The sequence below is a fragment of the Furipterus horrens genome, unplaced genomic scaffold, assembly GCF_987537825.1.
Source record: "Furipterus horrens unplaced genomic scaffold, mFurHor1.1.pri manual_scaffold_3, whole genome shotgun sequence".
NCBI lineage: Eukaryota > Metazoa > Chordata > Mammalia > Chiroptera > Furipteridae > Furipterus > Furipterus horrens.
The window spans coordinates 69671818-69696236 of record NW_028327173.1 but is presented as its reverse complement, the minus strand read 5'-3'; the positions used below and the strand labels follow the sequence as shown (position 1 = coordinate 69696236).

Sequence of the window (24419 nt, the reverse complement as noted above, 5' to 3'; positions counted from 1 at the left end):
GTTTGGCCACAGTAAAGAAATTGTCATTTTATTCTAAATGCAATGGAAAGGCATTGGAAATTTTAGGTAGAAGAGTAAAATTATCTTATTCAGATACAGAAAGAGAACTCTTAAGACAAATGCTCAGAATGCCATACCTTCATAAAGCAGTATTCTCATTCCTGAACTATGTTGCCTTTTTCAAACACAAGTATAATAATAGATGTCTCTTGGTGCTTGGTCTATGGATGACATATGATAAAACTTAAGGACTGAGTTGCCATGTGAACCAAAGAGTTGCTCTATCTTTATAAAGCAAGCAAATATAAACAACTGAATAATGTCACAGCCCAACTAATGTAACTGAGAACATTTTTTAAAAACTTTCAATAATTAGTTATTAGTCTGGATCTGTAATATTTTTTACTAATGAGCTTAAATATTTAAGTATAGATTTATTTTAAAATGGGTTGTTTAAAAACTGCTATTTGATTAACTTTCCACAGGTATAACATTGTCAAATGCAATGGTTAATGCAGGTTTGACTTCCTTTAAAAAAATAGAAGAAACAGATGCAAGGGAACTTGAACTGGTACTTAATGTTTACTTACTCCTAATGTTATTTGTATTCTATATGAATTCTAAACCTTAACTTTTATAACTCTATTACTGTGAAAAATGATTTTCTTTCTCATATTCATATTAACCTAAGGTTTTAAGTAATAGCATTATTAAAAGTATTGACTATAAAAAGTATTTTACTAAAAGAATTTTTAGTGTTCTGGTAGGAATATAACGATATACATGTTTTTAGATTTTAAATAGACATCCCCCTTTTGGAACTCAGATAAAAGAGACAGTGATGTATCTTCCAAAATATGAACTCAACGTAGAACAGGTAAAGATTTTCTTTTTTAGATATTTTATTGTCTTATCAAGAGTAATGCTACCCATCGCTGACTTGGAGCTGAATGTGAGTAGTAAAGTTGTTTTTAACACTTTTTATGCCTATTCTTTTTCAAAGATTGCAAGATATAGTGATAGCATTGCAGAAATGCTAGTGACCATTATATTAAGAAACTTTGAACAGCTACAAACGAAAAGAACAGCACCAGATTCTCACTATGTCACCTTAATCATAGGTGATGCAGATAATCAACTGGTTTTTAAGCACAAAATTATGTAAGTGTAAAAATTTCTATTTGATTTTATTTCTAAACATACAGTATAAAAGAAAAATTCTGAGGAGAAAAAGTAATACAATTACGGTGGGGTCAGTTGACACTATAATGGGGTAGTTTCTTTATTTGTCTATTAAAGAAGATATTACCATCGGGTCTGTTGTTTTAGATTATTATATTTAGTGCTCTAATGAAAAAAAGTATAAAATATATAACCATGGTTTGAAACAAGTGAATAGATGATCTTTAGGAGTAGCTATAGGCCACTGTTGTTGAACTTCATTTGTTGCTTTTCTTCAGTCATTTATGACCTTACCATTTGCCACAAAATATATCTTCTATTTCCAAATTTAAATTAACTATTATAGCTCCACTGTAGGAGTCAGCCAACCAGATCAAATATATAAAGGAGGTACTACTCCCTTACACCTAGTTCTCTAGCATGCCATTCTATAATTTTTACTTGGATGTTTTTCTAATGCTATTATTTTCCCCTAGATGTCAGAAAACTAAGGATATCAGTTATAGCTATAGCTATTTTTTTTTGAACATTTAGTAGATTCCAAGTATTTAGACAAGTGCTATTATCATTTACATTTATAGACCAAGAGAGTTTAAACAGTTTGTGCAAGGTCAAATAGGTAGTCTAAAGTCAAGATTTGAACCCAGGCATTCTGACTCCAGAGCTTATGGTCCTCTAATCATATTACTGTATATATGTAAATTTAGAAATGGCAGTGATTCTGAAATGGGATTCTCCTAATTGTGGTCAGTGTACTGGAAGATACCTTTTTTAAAATGCCCCATGCAAGGTTCCTAAAGCGACTTCAGAGACTGATAGGATATCCCTCACTGGTAACGACTCTCCTGCAACTAGCCATGGCTCACTTACTGAGAATATATCATTGTACAAATCTTTATTCTCTGTGACAACAAAATCTAATGACAGCCTCAATTATATGAGACTAAAACAAGTTTAATCACAAAATTGGTTTTTGTTTGTTATGTTATTAGATAGAAACTATTTTATATCAATTTTAAAGATACTGTTGATGAAGTTCTCCAAAGTTATGTAATTTATGTATAGCTATTTTACAGTGACAGTAATTTGGGGCAGACTCATGGATTATTGGTAGCAACTATATATTCAAGTGGGCCTGATCCAAATGTAACTTGGAATCATCTGTAGTTAAGAAAATTATGGTCGTGGTAGTTCTATTAACACTCCATTTCTTCTTCTAAGAATCTGAGGAAAGTATCTCTCAATACTGACTTCAGTTTACTACCAGATAGGATGTATCTTAGGATCAGTCAACTCTTGAAGATTAATATATTATTTCATTTAGTGTTTAGATAATTAATTAAATTACTCTTTTTTAGGGATTCTGTTTTGCTAAAAGCTGGAAGTTGGGCTAAAAAGATTGATGTTAGGAGAGCTCTTAAATCTGAAGAACTTAGCATAAATCTAATTAGTTCTGAATACGGTAAGATCATTGAAGTAATGACCCTTGGACATGTACAACAGTGTGAGGATTGCCTGAGAGAGTGGGTGGGGCTGGGTAGTGGGTGGCAAAGGGGGAAAAACTGAGACAAATGTAATATTATAAACAATAAAGTGTAATATAAAAGATAAAAACTATGATAGTCAAAAGAAAGATTAACTGTTATTAACTATTATCTGAATGAAAAGAATATATCATTTAAAATTATTTTCTTATGCTGAAATAAAATAATAATATACATAAATGATATTGTATAAAAGTAATTGATTTAAATACTACAAATTATTTTAAAGGAAATTTCATGTATTTATATATGTAATAGATAGGATGGACTAGGATAACAAAATTAAAATTTTATCTGTTTATTTATACAGATTTTAAATATTGTGGGAACATTGATTTTTATTTTTATGCCAATGGATAAATTTTTATTTAAAAAATTTTTTTCTTTGCATTTTTATTTCCTGGGCTTATTTGCCCTTTTACTTTAAAAGGTATAAAAATATAAGAGATATAAAAACAAATAAATTATCTCATGTATAGATTTATGTTATTTAAATAGCACTTATATGCTTTTTTCCTTCTTTCCAGTTGGACTTGATATTCAGCAGAAATTTACAGTCTTTTACTTAGGACCCAAGAGGTTCGGAAATCAAATAATTATGAGAAAAAAATCAGAAACAGAGATTTCCCATTCTAAACATTCAGATGGATCTACTATAGGAGAACCCCATAAAGGTAAATAGCTATTATATTCCTATTTTGCATTAAAGCAAAGATATGGCTACAGAAGAGTATGTGGTAGATGGATGGTTGCCAGGGACCAGGGATAGGAAAAAATAAGGAGACTCACCTAATAGGTACATGATTTCTTTCTGTGGTGATGATAATGTTCTGAATTGAAGTGAGGTGATAGTTGCACAGCCTTGGGAATATAGTAAAACACACTAAATTCTATTCTTTAAAGAGAGAGATTTTATGGTATGAACTGTATTTCAATTTGAAAATCAATTGTATTATTTTATACCTGCCAAAAAAAGAAAGACAGAAATCATAATTTTAAAACTACCATTTAAGCCCTGGCTGGTGTGGCTAAGTGGACTGAGTGCTGGCCTGCAAACCAAAGGGTCACAGTTCAATTCCCAGTCAGGGCACATGCCTGGGTTGTGGGCCAGGTCCCATTTGGGGGCGCACAAGAGGCAACCAAGCATTGATGTTTCTCTCCTTCTCTCTTTCCCTCCCTCCCTGTCTCTAAAAATAAATAAAATCTTAAAAAAAAAAAAAATCTAGCATTTAAAATTGCATCAGAAATCTCCGACACCTAGTAATATAGTAACAAAAGATTTTCAAGACCACTACATGAAAACTAAAAATCATTATAGCAAGGAAATTAAGGAAAATATAATAAATTGAGTGATATACCATTGGGTCTTCTTTAAGAAGACGATCAAAAATATGAACAATAAAATAGTAATAAATACCTATCTATCAACAATTGATTCTAAAAAACAAGCAGAACAGAAACAGAATCATAGATACAGAGAGTATTTTGGTGGTTGCCAGATGGAGGGGGCGCCAGGGGGATGGGTGAAAAAGGTGAAGGGATTAAGAAGTGCAAATTGGTTGTTATACAGAATAGTCACGGGGATGTAAAGCACAGCATAGGGGATAGAGCAGCCAAAGAATATTATATGCATGACCCTTGGACATGAACAACAGTGTAGGGATTGCCTGAGAGAGTAGGTGGGCTGGATAGAGGGGGAGAAAAGGGGAAAAATTGAGACAGATGTAATATTATAAACAATAAAATATAAAAATAAAAACTTTATGATATTCAAAAGAAAGATTAACTATTATAAAGATGTCAATTAATCTTTAGGTTAATGTAATCCCAATACTAGCAGGGTTTTTTTTTTTCTGAAACAACACACTGATTATAAAATTCATGCAAAAATTTAGAGGAACAAGGATGGTCAAGATAGACTTGAAGAAGAAAATAAAACTGGACATCTTACTTTACTAGATAGCAGGACCTGTTATAAAACAATAGATATTGAGAGAGTGTGATATAGGCATAGGTAGATACATTAACCAGTGGAATAGATTAGAATCCAGAGGTGGACCTACAGATAAACAGTTACTGATTTATGACATGTGGAGAAAGGAAGGTCTTTTTTAAAAAATGGAGCTAAATGAATTGGATGTCCATTGTGAAAACTGTATCTTGACCCTGACCTCAGACTCTACACAAGTAAAGTTATTTACAAATATATGGCCGATTAAAAAAAAAAAAAAAAGAAAATAACAAATATATGGCTGATTTAAATGTGAAAGGGAAACAATAAAACCTTTAGAAATAAAAATATATCTTCAACACCTTGGAATAGGTTGGTTTCTTAAACAGAACACAAGAAGTGCTAACTATAAAAATATTTGATGAATTTTACCATGTTAAAAATAAGAACTTCTGTCCATTAAAAGACACCATTAAGAGAGGGAAAGGCAGCCACAGAGTGTGAGGAAAAAAAAATTGCAGTACATATACCTGGCTGTTATGGGCTAGATTGTGTCCTCCCAAAATATGGATGTTGGAGACCTACTTCATAATTTGGCCTTATTTGAATATAGGATCTGTAAGGAGATAATTAAGTTAAAATGAGGTAATTAGGGTGGGCCCTAATCCAATGACTAGTATCTTTTTAAGAGGAGGAAATTAGGACACAAACACACAGAGAGGGGAGACAACTCTCTGTAAGCCAAGGAAAGAGGCCTCAGAAGAAACCAGCCCTGTTGACACCTGGATCTTGGAATTGTAGCCTATAAAATTGGGAGAAATTTCTGTTGTTTATGCCACTTTATTATCTGTGCTACTTTGTTATGGCAGCCTTAGTAAACTAATACACTGGCAAAGAACTATTATACATAACATATAAAGACGATATTAGGAAAGTGGGTACAAGATTAAATAGATACTTAAAAATAGAGGCTGTCTAAACAGTCAAGAACATATGAATGAGTATTTAATAAAAATTGATGTACAGGAAGATTTGATTTTGGATGTGGGCACACAATGCAATATACAGATAATGTATCAGAATTGTATGCTTGAAACCTATATAATTTTATTAACCAATGCCATCCCAATAGTTTAATTAAAAAGAAAAAATTTAATGAGATATCATTTTACAACCATCAAAAGAGCTTAAATGGAAAAGAAAATACCAGCCCTGACTGGTGTGGCTCAGTGCGTAAAGTATCATCCTACAAACCGAAAGGTCACAGGTTTAATTCCCAGTCAGGGCACATGCCTAGGTTGCAGGCCAGGTCCCCAGTTGGGGGCATATGAGAGGCACCCAATTGATGTTTCTCTTGCACATCGATGTTTTTCTCCTTCTCTTTTTCCCTCCCTTCCCCTCTCTAAAAAATAAATACATACGTACATTCATACATACAGAAAACAGCAAATATTGATGAGGCTGTGTTACAGCCATTAATCTCAATCACTAATATATACGGAAATTGGTGTAACTACTTCAGAAAGCCAGCAATACTCACTAAAGTTTAACATACACATATTCTGTGAGCCACAAGTTTCCCTTCTAGGTATATACCCAACAGGAGTGTGCATGTGTGTTCACCAAAAGATATATTGGAATGTTCATAGTACTGTTACCATATTAGACCTAAACTAGAAACCAGCCAAATGCTAATCAACAGTTCAATGGACAAATAAATTGCGTTATACTGACTCCACAGAATTCTACAGGACTGGCGTACTTTTTCTGAAAGGGCAGATAAATATTTTAGGCTTGCAGGCCATATGGTCTCCCTTATAATTACTCAACTCTGTCTCTGTAATTCAAAAGCAACCACAGACAATATATAGATGACTGGGCATAGCTGTGTTCCAATAAAACATTATTTACAAAAAGAGGTGGCCCGCCTGTGGACCACAGTTTGCCAACTTCTGCTATAGAGCAATGAGAATGAATGACCAACAACTACACACAACAGTATGAATGAATTTCTTTAACATTATGTTCAGCAAAAGAAGCCGGACACAAAAAGGATAATACTGTGTTATTCAATTTATATAAATTACAAAAATACGTAATAATCGTTATGGGTTGAATTGTGCTTCCCGCCTCAATATACATTGACCTTCTAATTCCTGGTTCCTGTGAATGTGAACTTATTTGGAAATAGGGTCTTTGCAGATAAAATCAAGTTAAAATGAAGATCCATTTTAATCTCACATGACTGGTATTGTTATGAGAAAAGGTACATAGTAACAGAGGAAAACTCTGTGTGAAGACAGACCCAGAGAGAAGTAGCATGCAAAGAGAGGCAGAGATTTAAGTTGCCACAAACTAGGGCACTCCTAGAGCTATCAAAAGCTGGAAGAGGCAAGCAGGATCCTCTTTGAGAGGGTAGGGAGTGATTGTGTTGTGCCAACAGCTTAATTTCAGAATTCCAGCCTCCAGAGCCGTAAAAGAATAAGTTTCTATTTTTTAAATCATCCAGTTTGTGGTACTTTGTTATGGCAGCCCTGGAAAAACAATATACTAATCTATGTTATTGAAAGTCAGGATAAGGGATTGTCTTGGCAGAGGTGACAAAAAGGGAGCATAAGACTGGCTTTTAGGAGTGCTGATAATTTTCTGTTGTATAATCTAGGTGTTGGTTACATGAGTTTGTTCAGTATGTGAGAATTCATTGTTCTGTACATTTACTACATATATACTGTGTTTATATATACTTAAACGAAAAATTAAGCAAAAAGAAAAGTTAGTTTTTTATATATAGTTAAATAAAAAGTTAGACAAAAAGAATTTGAATTAGAAATATAGATACTCATCTTGGCTCTGATATGTACTACCTGCTGTGATCTGTGCAAATTACAATTTCTCTGATCTTTAGTTTCCAAATCTGTAACAGTATCTCTTAGCAGCATTCAACACCACTCATAACTTTTTTAAAAAGTATCCTTAAAATACTTGCTTAAATGGTTAGCAAATGAAGAAGTGTTTCCAAGATACTATTCTCTGGCTAGCCTTCTTTCTCAAAGGCTACTTTTTTCATATTTTTCTTACCCTTCATTCTTTCTCTGACTTCTAAGTGTTGGAGTTGCCTAAGACTCAGTCCTAGGCCTCCCTTTTTTCTGTCCACATTATTTACCTAGGTAATCTTATCCATCTTTAAGACTTTAAATGCCATTGATATATAAAAAGGTCTACTGAACATCTCCATCTGGATATTTCGTAGGCCAGTAAAATTTAACAGATCTGAACTTGTGGTCTCCACTCCCTTTTCCATCCTGCATCTTCTGTACCTATTTCTCTCCCAGTCTTTATTTCATTTAGTGGTCCTACCACCTGTCCATCTACCAAGTTGTTCAAGACTGTAACCTAGAAATCATTCTTGATTATTTCCTCTCTCTTATCCCATATCCAGTATGTCAGCATGTCCTATCATTGTCTCTAAAATGTATCTTGAAAGTGGTACATTGTAGGTTCTCAATAAGTCTCTCTTGAATAAAATTGGAGTAATACCTACTTAAGTGGTTTTAAAAAGCAAATGAAACAAATGTATGTGAAAATGTTTTTGTAAACTAATGAAGTGTTTTCTAAATGTTACCATTGTTTATATTATAACTCTTCCTTGAAATTTTGGGGAGTTCCCAGAATCTTTTAAAAGTAGATTCCTGGATCCTAGTTTTTACCTCTGGGAATGATGCGTGTAGTCATTGTGCGCCATCTTGTGGTAATATTTAGAAATACATCTATTAGAAGTCCTTGGATTAAGGGACGAAGCAATTCCTTATGCCTTAGAGCAAAACAACCTGCAAGGCCCTTTCCTCCTTATCCTCCTACCCCCAAAACAGTAGATTCTTTTCCTAAATAAATTAAATGCATTATCTTTGGAGAACTCGTTGGCAGCCGTCCGTCTCGAGAGACGATGGTGTAGCTTCTTAAGAGTCTATCTGCACCGCCGAGAATGGCTGTGCAGTCCGACTCGGGAGTGACATGGTATCTGTCTCCTCCCGTGTTGAATCGACATCTTGCGATGACGCTGGGGTGTCCTCTCCAGTGAAGCTGAAGCTACAGAGCCTGGGCAGGGTGATATGGAGGGTCTGCTGTTGCCCATGCAGCAGACCCCCCCTCTCTTCGCAGCTGAAGGGTCCAAGGGAAAGACGGAGTCAATACAGCTTGGCTTCAGGTGCGCCGCAGGAGTTGCCGGTGTTGACTACAACGTCAAACCGCCTTAGGGACTCCGGCTCCGGATTTTCTGTCGGGGTTTACTCCCCTAGCCTTTCCCCTGAAGAGGTATGCCGCAAGGCAGCGGAGGTTTTTTGGAGTCAGAGTTTTCCTTCTCTGATCTTTGGAGAACTAAGGCAGCAGTATAACTAGGGAGGCAGGGTGGTTGAGAGATCAGGCTCTGGGATTAGACTACTTGAATTAAAATCTTAAATGGCTCTTTATTATCTGCATAGTCTTGAAGGTGCTACTTAATCTCTGTATGAATTAATTTTCTCCTATGTGAAATGGGGCTAGAATAGGACTGACTTAGACAACCATGGATGAAGAGATATTTGAAGAAAATCTGAAACATATGAAAGAAAGCCCAAAATAAGTGAACAGAATTTGGATGAAAGAGCAGGCTATTTCAGAAATGTAATAAAATGTAACAAACTAATTAGTAACTCCAGAAAAATTAAAGATTAAATTGCAGCCATAACACAGAATAGGATGCCGTGAAAACACAATTAACAAGAGCAAGTACAAGGAAGTAAGAACTATGATTTAAAAAAAAAAAAAAGATAGCTTAGCTGGAGAGCCAGAAGATAAAGTCATTACAATCTAAATGAGAGCAAAAAAAATGAGACATGAAATGGAAGACAAAGGGGGCAGTGTAGGAGTCTGATAGCTAATAAGTTTTCCATAAAAGAAAAAAAATAACAAGACATTATTTGTGAAAAAAAACTGAACTTGAAACAAATCTGCATATCACAAAAACAGTGCTAGTTAGGATAAACAAAAGAAGATATACAAAGAAGGCATAATTATAATATTTCTAAAACATCATGGATAAAGAAAAAAGTGCTTCCAAGGAAAAAAACCAAAGCTGTGTTAGTCTTTTTTTTTAAGTATACTTTATTGATTATGTTGTTAGAGTAGTCACAATTCTTTTCTCCTTTGCTCTCCTCTGCCCAGTAACACCCTTCCCCCAGCATTCATACCCCCCTTAGTTCATATCCATGGACTGTGTCTATAAGTTCTTTGGCTTCACCCTTTCCTATATTATTCTTAACTTCCCCCTGTCTATTTTGTACCAACCAATTATGCTTCTTAATCCCTACACCATTTCCTCATTTTCCCCCTCCCCCCTCTCAGCTGATAACCCTCCAAGTAATCCCCATACCTATGATTCTATTCCTATTCTGGTTTGCTTAGTTGGATTTTGTTTTTATTTTTTAGATTCAGTTGTCAGTAGTTGTGAGTTTGTTGTCATTTTAGTGTTCATAGTTTTTATCTTCTTTTTCTTAAATAAGTCCCTTTAACATTTCATACAATAATGGCTTGGTGATAATGAACTCTTTTAGTTTTACCTTGTCTGGGAAGCACTTTATCTGCCCTTCCATTCTAAATGATAGCTTTGCTGGATAGAGTAATCTTGGTTGTAGGTCCTTGCTTTTCATCACATTGAATACTTCTTGCCAGTCCCATTTGCCTGCAAAGTTTCTTTTGAGAAATCAGCTGAAAGTGTTATAGGCACCCCTTTGTAGGTAACTCTCTGCTTTTCTCTTGTTGCTTTTAAGATTCTCTCTTTATCTTTCACCTTTGGCATTTTAACGATGATGTGTCTTGTTGTGGTCCTCTTTGGGTCTAGCTTGTTTGGGACTCTCTGTGCTTCCTGGACTTGTATGTCTATTTCCTTCGCCAAACTTGGGAAGTTTTCCTTCATTATTTTTTCACATAAACTTTCAATTTCTTGCTCTTCCTCTTCTCCTTCTGGCATCCCTATCATTCGGATGTTGGCACATTTAGAGTTGTCCCAGAGGTTCCTAAGCCTTTTCTTATGTTTTTCAAGTCTTATTTCTTCATTCTGTACTGGTTGACTGTTATTTTCTTCCTTATGTTCCAAATCATTTATTTGAACCCCAGTTTCCTTCCCTTCACCATTGGGTTTGTGTGGATTTTCCTTTGGTTCACTTAGCATAGCCTTTACTTCTTTCCTTGTGCATTTGCCATACTCTAGCATATCTGTCAAACTTGTGAGTATCTTTATCACCAGTGTTTTGAATTCTGCATCTGTTTGATTGGCTATCTCCTCGTCTATTAGGTTGAGTGTCTCTTTGTTGCTTCGTTCTCCCACTGGAACCTTGATCCGTTTCCCCTTTTCGGTCATACTTCTCTGTCTCTTTATCTTGACAGGCTCCTGTGTTTGTTTGCCTCTGTGTCTTGGTAGAGCTGTCGCACCTGTTACGTTGTAAGGGGCGGAGCCTTAGGTATTCATCAGTACAGGGTGACCTGTTTCACCACATTGTGGCACTGTATGTGGGGGAGGGGTCAGAGAGGGAACAATGCCAGTTGCTCAGCACTTGTCCCTTTTCCAGGCACTTCTCCCACTTCTGTATGGGACTGGTGCTTCTCTAGCTGTTGCCCTGGCCTTCGTTCCCAGAGTGGGTGGGTCTGCGGATGTTCTAGGACCATGGCGGACCTTTAAACAAGCAGACTCTGATGAGAGACCAGCAGTTTCTTCCTATGCCCCAACCCCCACTGGTTTGCAGTCAGAATCAATGAGGTTTGATATTCCCTGGCGCTGGGACCATGAGCTTCGCGGTCTGGTCAGGAGCTGTCAACGATCCCCAGGTGTCCCTCCCCACTTTTTAAAACATGTGACTGTGCTTTCTGCTGGCCTGCTGCTGCTGCCACCGCCGCCACTGCTGCCACTGCGTCCTCTCCGCCCTGGCTCTGCCCCTCCTACCTGTCTGGATGAATATTGCTTCTTTATACCTCTGTTTTTTGGACATCCATACAGCTTGATTTTCTGGAACTTCTGGTTGTCTCTAGTTTTGAGGTAGTTGTATTCCTTTTTAGTTGTGGAGGGAGACCCAGTATGTCTGTCTAGGCCTCCATCTTGGCTGGAAGTCTGTGTTAGTCTTTTTATCAGCAACACTGGATTCTGGAAGACAATGCACTTAAAAATTTAGGAAGGAATGATTTTGAAACCTGTGTTCTGTACCCAGCCAAACTGTTAAATCTGAAAATAAAATAAACATATCTTAATACATTCAAGGATTCAGAAAGTTTTAACTGTCACACTTTCTTTGTCAGGCAGTTTGGGGATGAGCGCAATAAAACTAAGCAGTTAACCAAGAAAGGAAAAGTCAAAGGATCCAGGAATACTGGATTCAGTCCAGGAGCTTAATGAAAGGATGTGTCAGCATCACAACTATAAGACAGGCCTAGATTGTATTAGGAGGAGGATGGTGGGGATAGGGGGGACTTCAAGAAAGGAAGTCTCTATGAAAGGAGAATAAATGGGTGAAATGTTTTTGTACATGTGTCTTTATCATTGAAATACTGAATAAACTTAAATTTAACGTAGATATTGCTGGACTAAAAGGAAGGCAATACAACTTAAAGGTTAACAATATGCTGCTCAAGAAATAAAAGTACCCTACTTGATTCTTCATAAACTGTATTTTTACCTTCTATATATCTGTCAAATGAGTCCATTCTCTTTAAATCTACTTCTCCCACTACCTAGACCAAGTTCCTTTCATTTTCTTGCTTAACTGACTGCAGTAGCTTCTTAACTAGTTTTCTTTTATTTACTTATCTTTCAGTTATAGTTTACATTCAATATTATTCTGTATTAGGTCCAAAGGTGCAGTATAGTGGTTAAACAATTATGTTCTTTACAGAGTATGTAATTTCCAATATTTCTACTATCCACCTGGCCCCATCCATAGTTATTACAATATTATTGACTATATTCTCTATGCTGCAATTCACATCTCTGTGACTATTCTGTAACTACCAATTTGTACTTCTTAATCCCTTCACCTTTTCCAATCAGCCCCCCAACCCACCTCCCATCTGTCAACCATCAGTCTGTTCTTTATATCTATGAATCTGTTTCTATTTTGTTTGTTTATTTTGTCCTTTAGATTCCACATATAAGTTAACTAGTTTTCTTGTATCCATTCTAACCTCTCTCAAATCCATTCTCCTTATTATACTCCATAGATTGATTTTTTTTTTAAATATAAATTCAATTACATCCCTTCTTTGGTTAAAACACTTCATTTGCTCCCCATAGCTTTTAGAATGAAAATCCCAGACCATTAGCAGGTTCCATAATGTCTCGTGGTCAATCAGTCCCTAAGTAGCAGTGGGGTGGGTGCCTCACCTCCATAGAACTGGCTATTTAAGGACACAAGAGACCCAAATAGATTTAGACAGTTTATTACACAGACAGCAAAACAAGATCAGCATGGTATCTACTGCTTGCTGGAGAGGCCAGATGATGGATATGGTGGGTTGCCTTGTTTTTGAGGAGTCAACTCTTAAGTTGCAGCTAAGCAGTTTTATAACCTGTAGCTGTATCTGAAAGGGGTGAGGTGAAAAGACCTATGCCTTACTGGAACTGGAGGCAGATGAAAAACTGCCTCATAGCAGCCACATGCAAGATAGGGTGCCTCCTGCAAGCTGAAGAGGCAGGTGAGAAATGGCCTTTAACTTCTCACAAGACTGCCTATTTTGACTTTGTCCCAAGGAGAGTCAGAGGGCATTCTGTAAGCAGCTGAGCCTTCCCTACATGGCCTATGTGGAGTCATGCAATGGCCAGGGTACCCTACAAATATAGGTTGACCTTTCTACCACTACAGTCTCATCTTATACACTCTCTCGGTTGTTGAGCCTCAGCCACACTGGCCTTCCAGTTTCTCAGTGCTTACTCTTGTCCTAGAGCTTTTGTATATGCTACTCCCTCTGCCTGAAACACACTCTTCTACCTCTTTTTCTTGTTAAGTCCCACTCTTACTCCTCAGCCCAATTGTCACTTCTTAGGGAAATGACCAGGGAAGTTATCCCTGTTATCAAATAGCATTGTACCTCTCTCCTTTATAGCACTCAGAACAATTTTAATTTTATAATTACTGTATAATCTTTAGTTAATGTAATAGTAGAGATATTAATTTATCACTTAATTTTAAAGTGCTTTCACATACTTAAATTTTATCTTTTCATCTCTGTGAGATTAAAAAAAACAGGTATCATTTTTATTCTCTGTTTTTTACAGATCAGAGCCCATGTTATAACTCATGTTTTCTTACTCTAGGGTACCCTATACTTTTCCACTGTGTTTTTCATGTAAGTACATTAAATATAAGACAGCATACAGGAAGCAGAGAGGGATAAGGAAAATGTCATAGGAGCTCAAAGGATAGAGAAATCACTTCTAGATGGGGTGACTAGGATGGATCTCCATAAGTTCTGATGGACAAAGAAGTGAAGCGAGGTAATATCAAAGATGCAATCATAGAAAGACTTGAGACTGCGTAATGGCAAGTGAATGGTTTTGATGAATGTAAGGTTAGTATGGGTGCTGGAAAGGGAGGCTAGAATTATATTGTGGAGGAACTCCCAATAAGGAATTAATTTTGTTGGTAGCAGGAAATAACTGTTTCTAAGTGGGCAAACTATCTGATCAGAGTTGAACTTCAGGAGAATTAATTAAACAACAATATAGAATAAATTTTAGCATTGTAGGACTGGATTCAAGGAAACTGAGTAAGTGAAAGATGAGATCGTGAACTGGGGCAAAACTTTGCAAGCCATAGCTCACCTTGTAAAGTGTTCAAGTCAAAACCTTTCAGCCAAGGATGCTGGGAGCATGCCTGGATTCACAGAAAGTCAGGTGTTGGAGAGCGCAGCACTGGCAGGTCTCAGAGAGCTGAGAGGTCCTTATTTGAAGATTTCACCTTGTGCTGGGTGATTCTTAGGAGCGTTTAGGGAAAGCAGGGGCGAGTTCTGGATTGGGTGCTCTCAAAAGTGGAGTATTGGATATTTTGGCATATTTTATCTTGGAGATGAGAGGATTAAAGAAATAGTAGTCATTTGTGTTAGCCAGAAGAGGGAGATATTTAGTTATTTTTCTGGTTCTTGAGTGTCCTTATTTCTAGTTTCCGGAAATAATTGTGCTGTGGTCTTTATCTCTGTCTTCTGTAGTCACAGTGGCCTTATCTGAGGATTCTTTATATTATTCCAAGTTGTTTGTGTTCAGTTGGTAACACTGTTGCTCAGCTGTTAGTTTCCAGTTGCCAGGGATGTTTTATTACTTAATTAGTACCCAATACATTGATCTGCTTAGCCTCCAAGGTGTCTAGCCAGTTGCTCCATATGGTGAGCAAGTCATCCATTTACCCCAGGTGCTATACACACACCGTGTTATCATTGTCTAAATGTGCCATGCATTGAGAAAGGTTGATGGAGCAGTGACACTGAAAATGAAGAGTAAAAGACCAAGAAAGGTTAAAGGTTTTCAAAGCTTTTCACTGTCTACATTTCTAGTAACTTAAAATCTATGCTCCAGCGAAAAGAAACAGATTTCCATTTCTACCATCTGTAGTGTACTCCCTTTGGATATTATGTCAATGGCCTGGAACATCTCCCCCTGATCCCTTCTCATGTACAGATCCTGTCTGTCCTTCAAGTTCCAGTTCAGATGTTTCTCCCTTCCTCATTGTTACTAGTGAGAGCTAAGATCAAAGAGCCTATTTAAAATATAATAAATGAATAAATTACATATTCAGATATATTAATTCTAGCTTTGGGGATCAAGTTGGAAGCAACCTCTCCTTTCTGTGAATTGATATAGCAAATTTATCGTAACCCTAAGACACTTATTTCTAACATTTATTAAATATGTAGTGTCCTACCTCCTAGCAGCTGTCAGTGATGCCATCAAAATGCCATGAAGTTTGCTTCTTTCCTGGTTCTTGAGGTTTAAGTATAAAGTAGCAAAAAAGTTTCAAAACTCCACCCTTCTTCTTACCTCATTCAGGACAGGAAGTATTGAATTACTCTATTTGTATCAGGGAAGTCAACAAAAGCTTACAGGGTGGCTCAGTACTCCTTGTGAAAACTGAGTTGAGGCTAAGAGTGGGGCAGGGACTAACTTATCAGAACTATTTTTTTAAATTACATATTAAATGGGTTAATATCGGAGGAAATGTGAAAAATTATCTTTTTGTACTGTCTGAAAGGAAGGAGATGATATGAATTAATTATATTAAAGTTATAATAATAGATGTAGTAAAAATAGATTTATTTATCTTATATTAATTTAGGAATGACTATCTGCAAAAAACCTGGGAATCGAGAATGTAATCATCACTGTAAAAATAAACAGATATGTGGACATGACTGCTGTGAGTTACATAAAACAAGTGTATTTCAGGTTTTAAAAATTGAAAGGTCTTTGATAAATAGTAATTACTTGCTAATTATCTATGTATACTATTTATATTATGCAGCTTATAATACAAATAATTTTCTTTTGTGGGCAACATAAAAAAAGTAAATACTAGATTAGAAATTTTAAAGAAATTTGGCTTTATGTGAACAATAGCTAAAGTTTAACCTGAAGAATCTAGAATTTCTTTTCAAAGGTAAAACTGGAGTTGCACAGAAGTCAGAAATGAAAGAGCCAAAAATTTCTTCATATTTATCAGATTTAAGAAACAGAAATGCTTCATCCCTTCCTCCAGTTAAACGTCTCAAGGTTAGTTTTAATAATGTTTATCCCTTGTTCTGTAATTAAATGTATCTCAATATTCCTTTATTCTGTGCTTCAGTTAGGTAGGTATCAACAGTGTACTTGAGGGCTTGACTAGGAATATGACCATTAGTCATAATAGTGTTTCTAAGGGAAAAGGTATTACAGTTATTAATAATCAGTCTATAAATCCACTTTGGAGACATATTTGCAGCCCCTTGCCTCATTTGCTTCCCTCTCATTCCCCAGAAAAAAGGTAAATGAAAAAGGATATGTAGCTTGTCTTGGTTCAGCAACTGAAACTAGGCACTCTTGCCGTTCCCTGGCTCCATCTGTGCTGGCCTGGGCTGGGAAGTCTGAAGTCAATTTTGATTAATGCATCTAGAGGAGTACTGAGCAAGAGCCTCCCTTCCAAGTAATGAAGAAATGGGAGTTCCTACTGTTTGATAGGCTAGTTCATAGCAGACTAACCCTAAGTCTAAGTCATCATATCCAGGACAACATAATGGATCAGGCCACAGAAAAAAGTCAAGAAAATGGCAGAATGGCTATTTCTTTTCTAGGGCTTGTATAAGATGAAGATTCTAAGTCATGAGGCTATAAATCAAGGGGAATACTGGGAAGCAGGGAGAGACATAAGAGGCATGCAGTTTGAAATGACTACCATCTGAGATAATTTTTAGCCACTCAAGTTTTTCTTTTCCTTTCTTCCATCTTTATTTCATATGAGTTTTTTTCCATAGTCATTGAACACCAAGAAAATGCCAAGCACTATTATAATAGGTGTTAAGATACAGTGATGAATAAGACAGTTTTAGTCCCAGTCCTTATAGAACTTATAATTGAGTGAAGGATACAAATAAGTAAATAAACTTTTTCAGTATAGTTTGTTGAGTGATTCTGTGACAGAACTGTAAGATAACTTGAAGTTAGATAGAAAGTGTACTCACTCCACATTTAGTAGGCCAGGAAAGGACTCCTAATAAACATGATTGAGACCTAAAGGATATACAGGCATAAGCCGAGTATGAAGAGGTGGGCACCTGAGTGGTAGAGAGCGATAGAATATTATTTCATACATAGAGAATATGCAATATTCCAGAGCTGAGAAAGAGATAGAGATCTCTTTAGTTAAGAAACTGAAGTAATAATGGTATGTCTGGACTTCAATTACAAGTAGGGGGTGCATTAGTGGAGAGAGATGAAGCTGGAAAAGTAAGTAGCAGCTGGATCATGAACATCTGTTTGCTATTTTAAGGATTTGGATTTTATCCTGAAAGTAGAAAGTCACTGAAGGCCTTTAATCAGTGACATAATCAGAATTGCATTAGATAAAGTCATTATGTAATGTAGAGAATGGATTAGAGGATGATACAAAAGGAACACAAGGACTCATTAGGTGGGCTTTGCAATAATGCAAGCAAGATGATGGCCTAGTCTAGTGTAGCAATAGAGAGAAGTTTAAAATATTTTCCATAGATAGGATCAACTAGCTTGGTACTTAATTGGTTATGGAAGGAGTAGTTAAAGATCATGCCCAGCTTTCTGACTCAAGCAACTGGGGAAAAGTAAGGCCTCACTAGGGTAGGAACTCTAAAGGAAAAGGAAGCTTGGAGGTGTAGAGACATGGTAAATTCAATGTGGGAAATACTGAAGCAGAGGCCTGCAAGGTGTCTAACTAAAGTTGTTTTACAGACAGCTGTATATAACTTTGAAAATCAGCAGAGATAGCTAAGCTAGAAATACAGATTTGAGAGTCATTCCCATGTAGATGATCATTGAGTCTATGGGAAGAGATGAAATATTGGATTGAGAATGTGTGGAGTGAGAAGTCTAGTAAAGAACCTTGAAGAATATCTACATTTAAGAAGGGCCTAAGAAGGAAACTTGAGTTGAAAACTAGCCTGAGTTTCTCATAATTCATTGGTTTTTGCACTTTATATACCAGTAGGAATTTTGCTGTTTAGCTTACTTATTAAAAGGTATTGATGGGAAATTGGTAGCTAAACTTGTGTTTTTTTTTCATTAATAGATGCAGATGAATAAATCTCAAAGTGTGGACCTTAATGAGTTTTGTTTTACTCCAAAAGCTTCTCTTCCTAGTATATCAAGGTACAAATATAATGTTAATATCTATGGTAAAATATTCATCATAAACTCTGTTCCTCCAAATAATCATTTATTCAGAAAAAGATGGTTACTAGCACCCTCAAATCACAGTAATCATTTAGTTCCATAATGAGGTAATATCATAAGAGTGTCGTTATCTTTCATACCCTAAACTTATTTGGAACTCCAGTTATAGAATACTTTGAAAAATACGTCATTGAATAATCTCTTCCCTGGGAAGCTACCCATCCTCTATGTGATTCCATCAGACTCCCTTTTCCTATTGAACTTAACAAGTGACAAGAGTATATTTTAAAAAGAGAATTGATGTTGGCTACAAAGTCTAATACTTTCCATTTCGGGACTCCCTCTATATTAATAATATCTCAGATTTATAATTTAAAAATGTACATTAATAAATATTTTGCCCTTAACCACCTGGTTCCTAAAATGGGTATTTTTTCTGCCATTTTATAGATGAAATAACTGAAGCTCATAATCCTAGTTAATAAGCAGAAGGTCCTAGATGATCAGTCAGCATTTTTTCCATATATTATGATCTTATTTCCCTTTTAGATAAGGGCATTTTATGTGCAGGAATGACATATAATACACTTAACTCATTCAGAATAACCATTGACCAATCAGAACAGATGCCAACACTACATCAAGAGATCCTAGCTTTTGTTTATCTAATGGAAAGTAGCATTAGAAATAGATTTTTAAAGCTATACACAGATAGCAGATATCCACATATTGGGGGTATATAAAAATGACTAAGCATCTATTGCTTCCATTAAACACCTATTTTTTACCCTTTATGTCCAGCTGGTATAGTTTATCATAGAAGTGTTTAATGAATGACCTATAACTTTTTTTCACCTATATGAATAAGTAATTTTCAAAGTCCGATTACTGTTATTTTATTTAAAATTTTTATGGTTTTATTTCTTTATAAAGGTCAGAATATTTAAACATACCTGAACTATCTATAATGGAGCAGAGGGATCAGCATGAAATCTGTGCAAATGCTCAACAAGAACCATCTGAATATCAAGACCAAGGTAAATTACCATTAATATTGACTTGAGAGAGGATATGCTTTCTCATTATTTTCAATTGACAAATAATGTTACTGAAAAATCAACCTCTGAAATCATTATGATTAAAATTTGGCGAACAGTTTTCTCTTTGATTATTGAACCAATTTCGAATTCTTTGGATGTGTTATTTCAGATGGTTGTACCATGTCTGTCAGATTTTTTAGAAAAATACATAGTGTTGACTTTTTATTTAAAAATAATATGAGGAAAAGCTGAGATAATAAGGGATCTTTGGGTACAAACGGTATTAAAATGATGAACTATTACTTTTACATATATTTAGAATTACTTAAAATAATTTTATGTTTATAAAATTAATCCAATATTTCAAAATAGCTGTGTGACCTTGGGAAAATTATTTAATTTCTTTGGGGCTTATTTTTAAAATTAAGGGATTAAGTAGGGTGATCTTTAATATCTCTAAAACCTATGATTCTTATAATTTCTGTGATATTGAATACTATAAGAATATAACCTAGTTTGTAGGATATAGCTGGTGTGTAATCTAGGTTTGCCTTTTATTTGTGTCTGTCATTAAATTCATGAAATAATAATGCATATAAATTTTTCAGCATTGTGCCTGGTTCATCATTAGTCTGGATCCTGCCATTAATGGCATCATTTCTCTGGATCATGTTATTAACAACCAGTCTGTTAAAATGTGTGAGAAATAATCCTGGCCATAGAGTTGTTTGTTCAAGTTCCTGTATGTAGAAATGGCAAGCTTGGGGTTTTCTGAAAATAATTTCATGTGTGTGGACTTGGCATCTATTGCTACTCTTTCCTTCAGGCTGTTACTTTATGTTTCTTCTAGCCGTACTTTTAAGATCTTAGGTAGGCAAGGGCTGGAGTACCCACCACTTCTTATGATACCATGGTAGCCTTTAGGCCCAATATCAGATCAAGAAAAGTCCCCTAATCTCACCTAAAGTATCAGAGTATTTATCCAACTTGTCCAAAGCCTGAATGCCATTAAAACATGCATAGAAGGTACAATTGTCAAACCTCTTATTTTTATCTCCCTTCAACCTACAGTCCTCTGACCTACTCCTTGTACTACTGGCTCTACCCTGCCCCTTTCCATACCAGAGTTTATCCTTCCCTCTGTTTACTTTCATGTTGTTTTTACAGAGTATTTCTACTTTTATTTCTTTTCTACCCACTACTGCAAATCCAATTTATATTATATAAAAGTCTCATCATGATAATTTAACCCCCAATGATAACTGTATCCTTGATTTGCTTAATGAACCCCTCTTTTTTTTTGAAAGAAGGGTCTGTATAGTATATTCTAGCTCTGCCATTTAGTAGTTGTGTGACCCTTCATAGTGTACTTACCCATTTTGTCTTGATACCCTCATCTGGTTATATTTTAGGGATCTTGAGATTAAATGTGATAATGTACATAAAACTCTTAGCACAATTTGGTACTATTAGCAGTAATTTAATAATTGTGGATTTATACTTTTCACACATTAGTCTTTGATGACAAAACATACTATAAATGTATTCAAACACTGCTTTTAAGAATGTTTAAAAAAAAGTAGCAAGTTTTATTATCTGTGTTCCAATCTCAGGAAAGGATGAAAAAAATGTCAGAAATTAAGAGGAAGAATGTTAAATCATAAAATTTTAATTATAAGGGACCTTTGTGCAATTTCCCACTTTACAGTGAAAGAATCCAAGACTTTGAGAAATTAAATGACTTGCACAAAATCACATTATCTAATTAATGCCCAAACCAGAAATAGAGTCCATATCTCTTGATTCCCAGACCAATGCCATTTCTATAAAATGAAATTGACTTTTGGTTATCAATTGAGAATTGAAAATTAACCAACAGTATATGAACTCTCTCAACTTTTCACCCCACAACTATGTATTTCTCTGTGTCTGTACCCATCCTAAACTTTATATTTGTCATAAAAAAAAAAAAAATGATCTATTCAAGGTTTCTCTCTCAACCTGTAATCTTAATCTTTCCGATCTTGTATTCCCTGGGACTTTAGAGACCATTTATCCCTCTCCCTTTTCCCGCTTTTTTCAAGCTATCCTCATTATTATCTGTTTTTCTTCAACATATAAATATACGCAAGTCTCTTTCTTCTTCAGCTCCATATGCCCATCTAACTAGATATGGCCTTTTTGATTGTAAGGGAAGGAACTTCTACTCAAAGTGACTTAGTACAAAAAAGGAAACCAGTTGTCTCATATAAACTGAAAAGTCCAGACAGGTATTTGGCTTTAATCTTGCTTGATCTAGGCATTCAAATGATTTCATCAGGCCTCTGGTTTTCTCTCATTTTTAAAAAAGATATCCTGGTTACTAATTGGCTTTATTTTTTTAAACAGCATTTCTCACATCACATTTTTCCAGTTTAATAGCTTCAGTAGAAAAACGCAGTCTTTCCTGTTAGCTTTGGCAGACCAGAGTTCATTCTGCTTACTCTCATTTAAGTCTTTTATTTATCTTTTAAGCAGTCCTGTACCCTGAGGATTGGGTCATGTGTTTTACCCATGGCCCTGCAGAAGCCAGGGTACCATGAATGACATCCTCACCAGGATCATCTGGAATGTTGGAGGCAGTTTCCTCAAAGGACAAGAAAGATACTCTGTAAAAGAAGGAAAAGCATGCCAAGCAGAGGAAAAAAGAAACAGAATCACTAGTCTTTATATGTGCTACTTCTCGCTTTCCCATTAAAACAAAATTCTTGAAAAAACAATTGATACTCACTGTTTTCACTTCCTTACCTCCTCATCACTCTTTATAGACATTTAGTGACCTCCTAAGTGCTGAATTCAGTGAACTATTTTCAGTTTTTATTTTCTTTGAGCTTTGTAGTATTTGATACATCTGGTTTTTTCTTCTGTTTGGAAATCACCCCTTTGGTTTCAAGTAAGCCACTCAGTTGGGTCTCCTACTACTTCTGGAACTGGTTGGTCTTTTCTTCCTGTTGATGTTGCAAAAGGATTCTTTTTTTGCTTCTCTATTCTTCTCGATAAGCTTTTCTTAGATAGTGTCGCCTATGCCCATGTCTTTAATTACTAACCATATTTGGGTGACTTCTAAATCTATATTCCCATCTAGATCTTTCTGGCTGTTCCCTGACCCATCTGTGCAATCACCTTTCTGGACATACCCACCTAAAAGATAACATGCCAGGATCTGAATCCTTTCTTTCTATTTTCTCTATATCTCATGGTCCTTGTCTTGTTTCCTTAGCTGTGGGAAAGAACCCTCTTCTTTTCCAAGCTGCTAAAGGCAGAAAAGAATCAGCCTAAATATCTTAACTCACATGTAATTAACCACCAAGTCCTATGTATTTTACCACCTAAATGTCTCTATATCTATTCTTTCCTCTCTATTTCTTCTGCTGGTACTCCAGTTTAGGCATTCATTGTCTCTCACTTATTACAGTGGCTCTCTTGCTTTTTCCTTTGCTTCCAATCTCACCATCCTCTAATCCGTAACTATTCTGAGTGATCTAACAGGCATACCTGATCATGCAAGCCTCTTGCTACAGTCTTTTCAATAGTTATTCGTTGTCTATAAGAAAAATAAAGTGAATATCTTAACATGCCAAATGAGCTTCAACACAATCTAGCACTGAACTGCCTGTACAGTCTCAATAGGTCCTGCCTTCTCCTTCTACTTTGTGCTCCAGAAATCCTGAAAACATGCACTTCTCCAAACATTCTCTCATCTGTCATACTGCTGTGCCCTTCACATGCTGTTCTCTCGTCATGGAACACCTTGACTTTCCTTCTTGTCCTGCTCCACAATCACACAGTTCTATCAAGCTCAAATTCCAATGTTACATCTGAAAGGTGTTTACTCTGACTTCCATTGTAGGTTTAGGTCCTGCTCCCTTTGAATCCCCTTTGCACTTCATACCTACTTCTGTTTTTAGTACATATTATTGTATATGGTGGATGTATAGCAATGTGCAAAAGTAGAATAATGTGAACTGTGGTTGTAGGTGCAGTTGAAGGATAAAGAAGGATTTGGATAGGTGAAGAAGAGGATAGAGGATATTTACAGTGAAGGAAACTTAGCAGTGATTGGAGCAAGCTTATACTGGCTTGTGAGATATTATTAAATTGGGGGGAATCTTTCAACTATTATTAAAAGTTTAATCATGTAAACTTTCAATCCAATAAAATATTTAAAACAAAGGCTATAAATACTCAGAACGAATCATTTCCTATTCTACTACATTATCTGTCTTTGAGATTATTTGCATCTATATTTGTATCTATATAGTGGAATACTGGATAGTGAGGTGCGGTTACGCATTTCTTCCCAACTTAGTATCCAGTGATGTCATATTGAAAGCTTAAAGTCAGTCATAGTGAAAGTTTTTATACCATGGAAATCAGCAAACATTACAAGTCAAGGCTTGATTTAAGAAAATGTTAATAGTACAGATTAAGTTTAACAGTGTATTGTGTCTGTAGCCATTATATTGTGAATAGCACAAAAAAACTGAAAACTATTATCTAATTCAGCAAAGAAGTTGCTTAAGTCAGTGGATGAATGGATGAAGTCCCAGCATATGTCTTTGTTATTTAACTTTCATCCTACTTCTTAAAAGTCAACAAAAATATCAAACAACATTCATGTGAGAACTATATTAATTTGTCAAGTGCAATCATAGGTTGACTATAGAAGTAAGAGTTTGGCAAATTTCAATGAAAACATTCAGTGAGAACCAATTAGATATATGGAATTTATAATAAATATTTTATTATTTGTA

At 35.5% G+C, this 24419-nt stretch overlaps 1 protein-coding gene across 2 annotated transcripts in view; it reads left to right on the top strand.

Moving 5' to 3' along the window:
- Nucleotides 1–24419, top strand: part of HFM1 (helicase for meiosis 1) — a 93953-nt gene that overhangs the window by 58595 nt on the left and 10939 nt on the right. For both annotated transcript variants that reach the window (XM_090271724.1, XM_090271723.1), the window contains exons 25-33: nt 486–571; nt 794–877; nt 1004–1161; nt 2541–2644; nt 3254–3400; nt 16023–16103; nt 16344–16456; nt 18483–18562; nt 19520–19623. In XM_090271724.1, coding sequence (XP_090127850.1) covers nt 486–571; nt 794–877; nt 1004–1161; nt 2541–2644; nt 3254–3400; nt 16023–16103; nt 16344–16456; nt 18483–18562; nt 19520–19623 — 957 coding nt within the window. The remainder of the gene's footprint in view (nt 1–485; nt 572–793; nt 878–1003; nt 1162–2540; nt 2645–3253; nt 3401–16022; nt 16104–16343; nt 16457–18482; nt 18563–19519; nt 19624–24419) is intronic.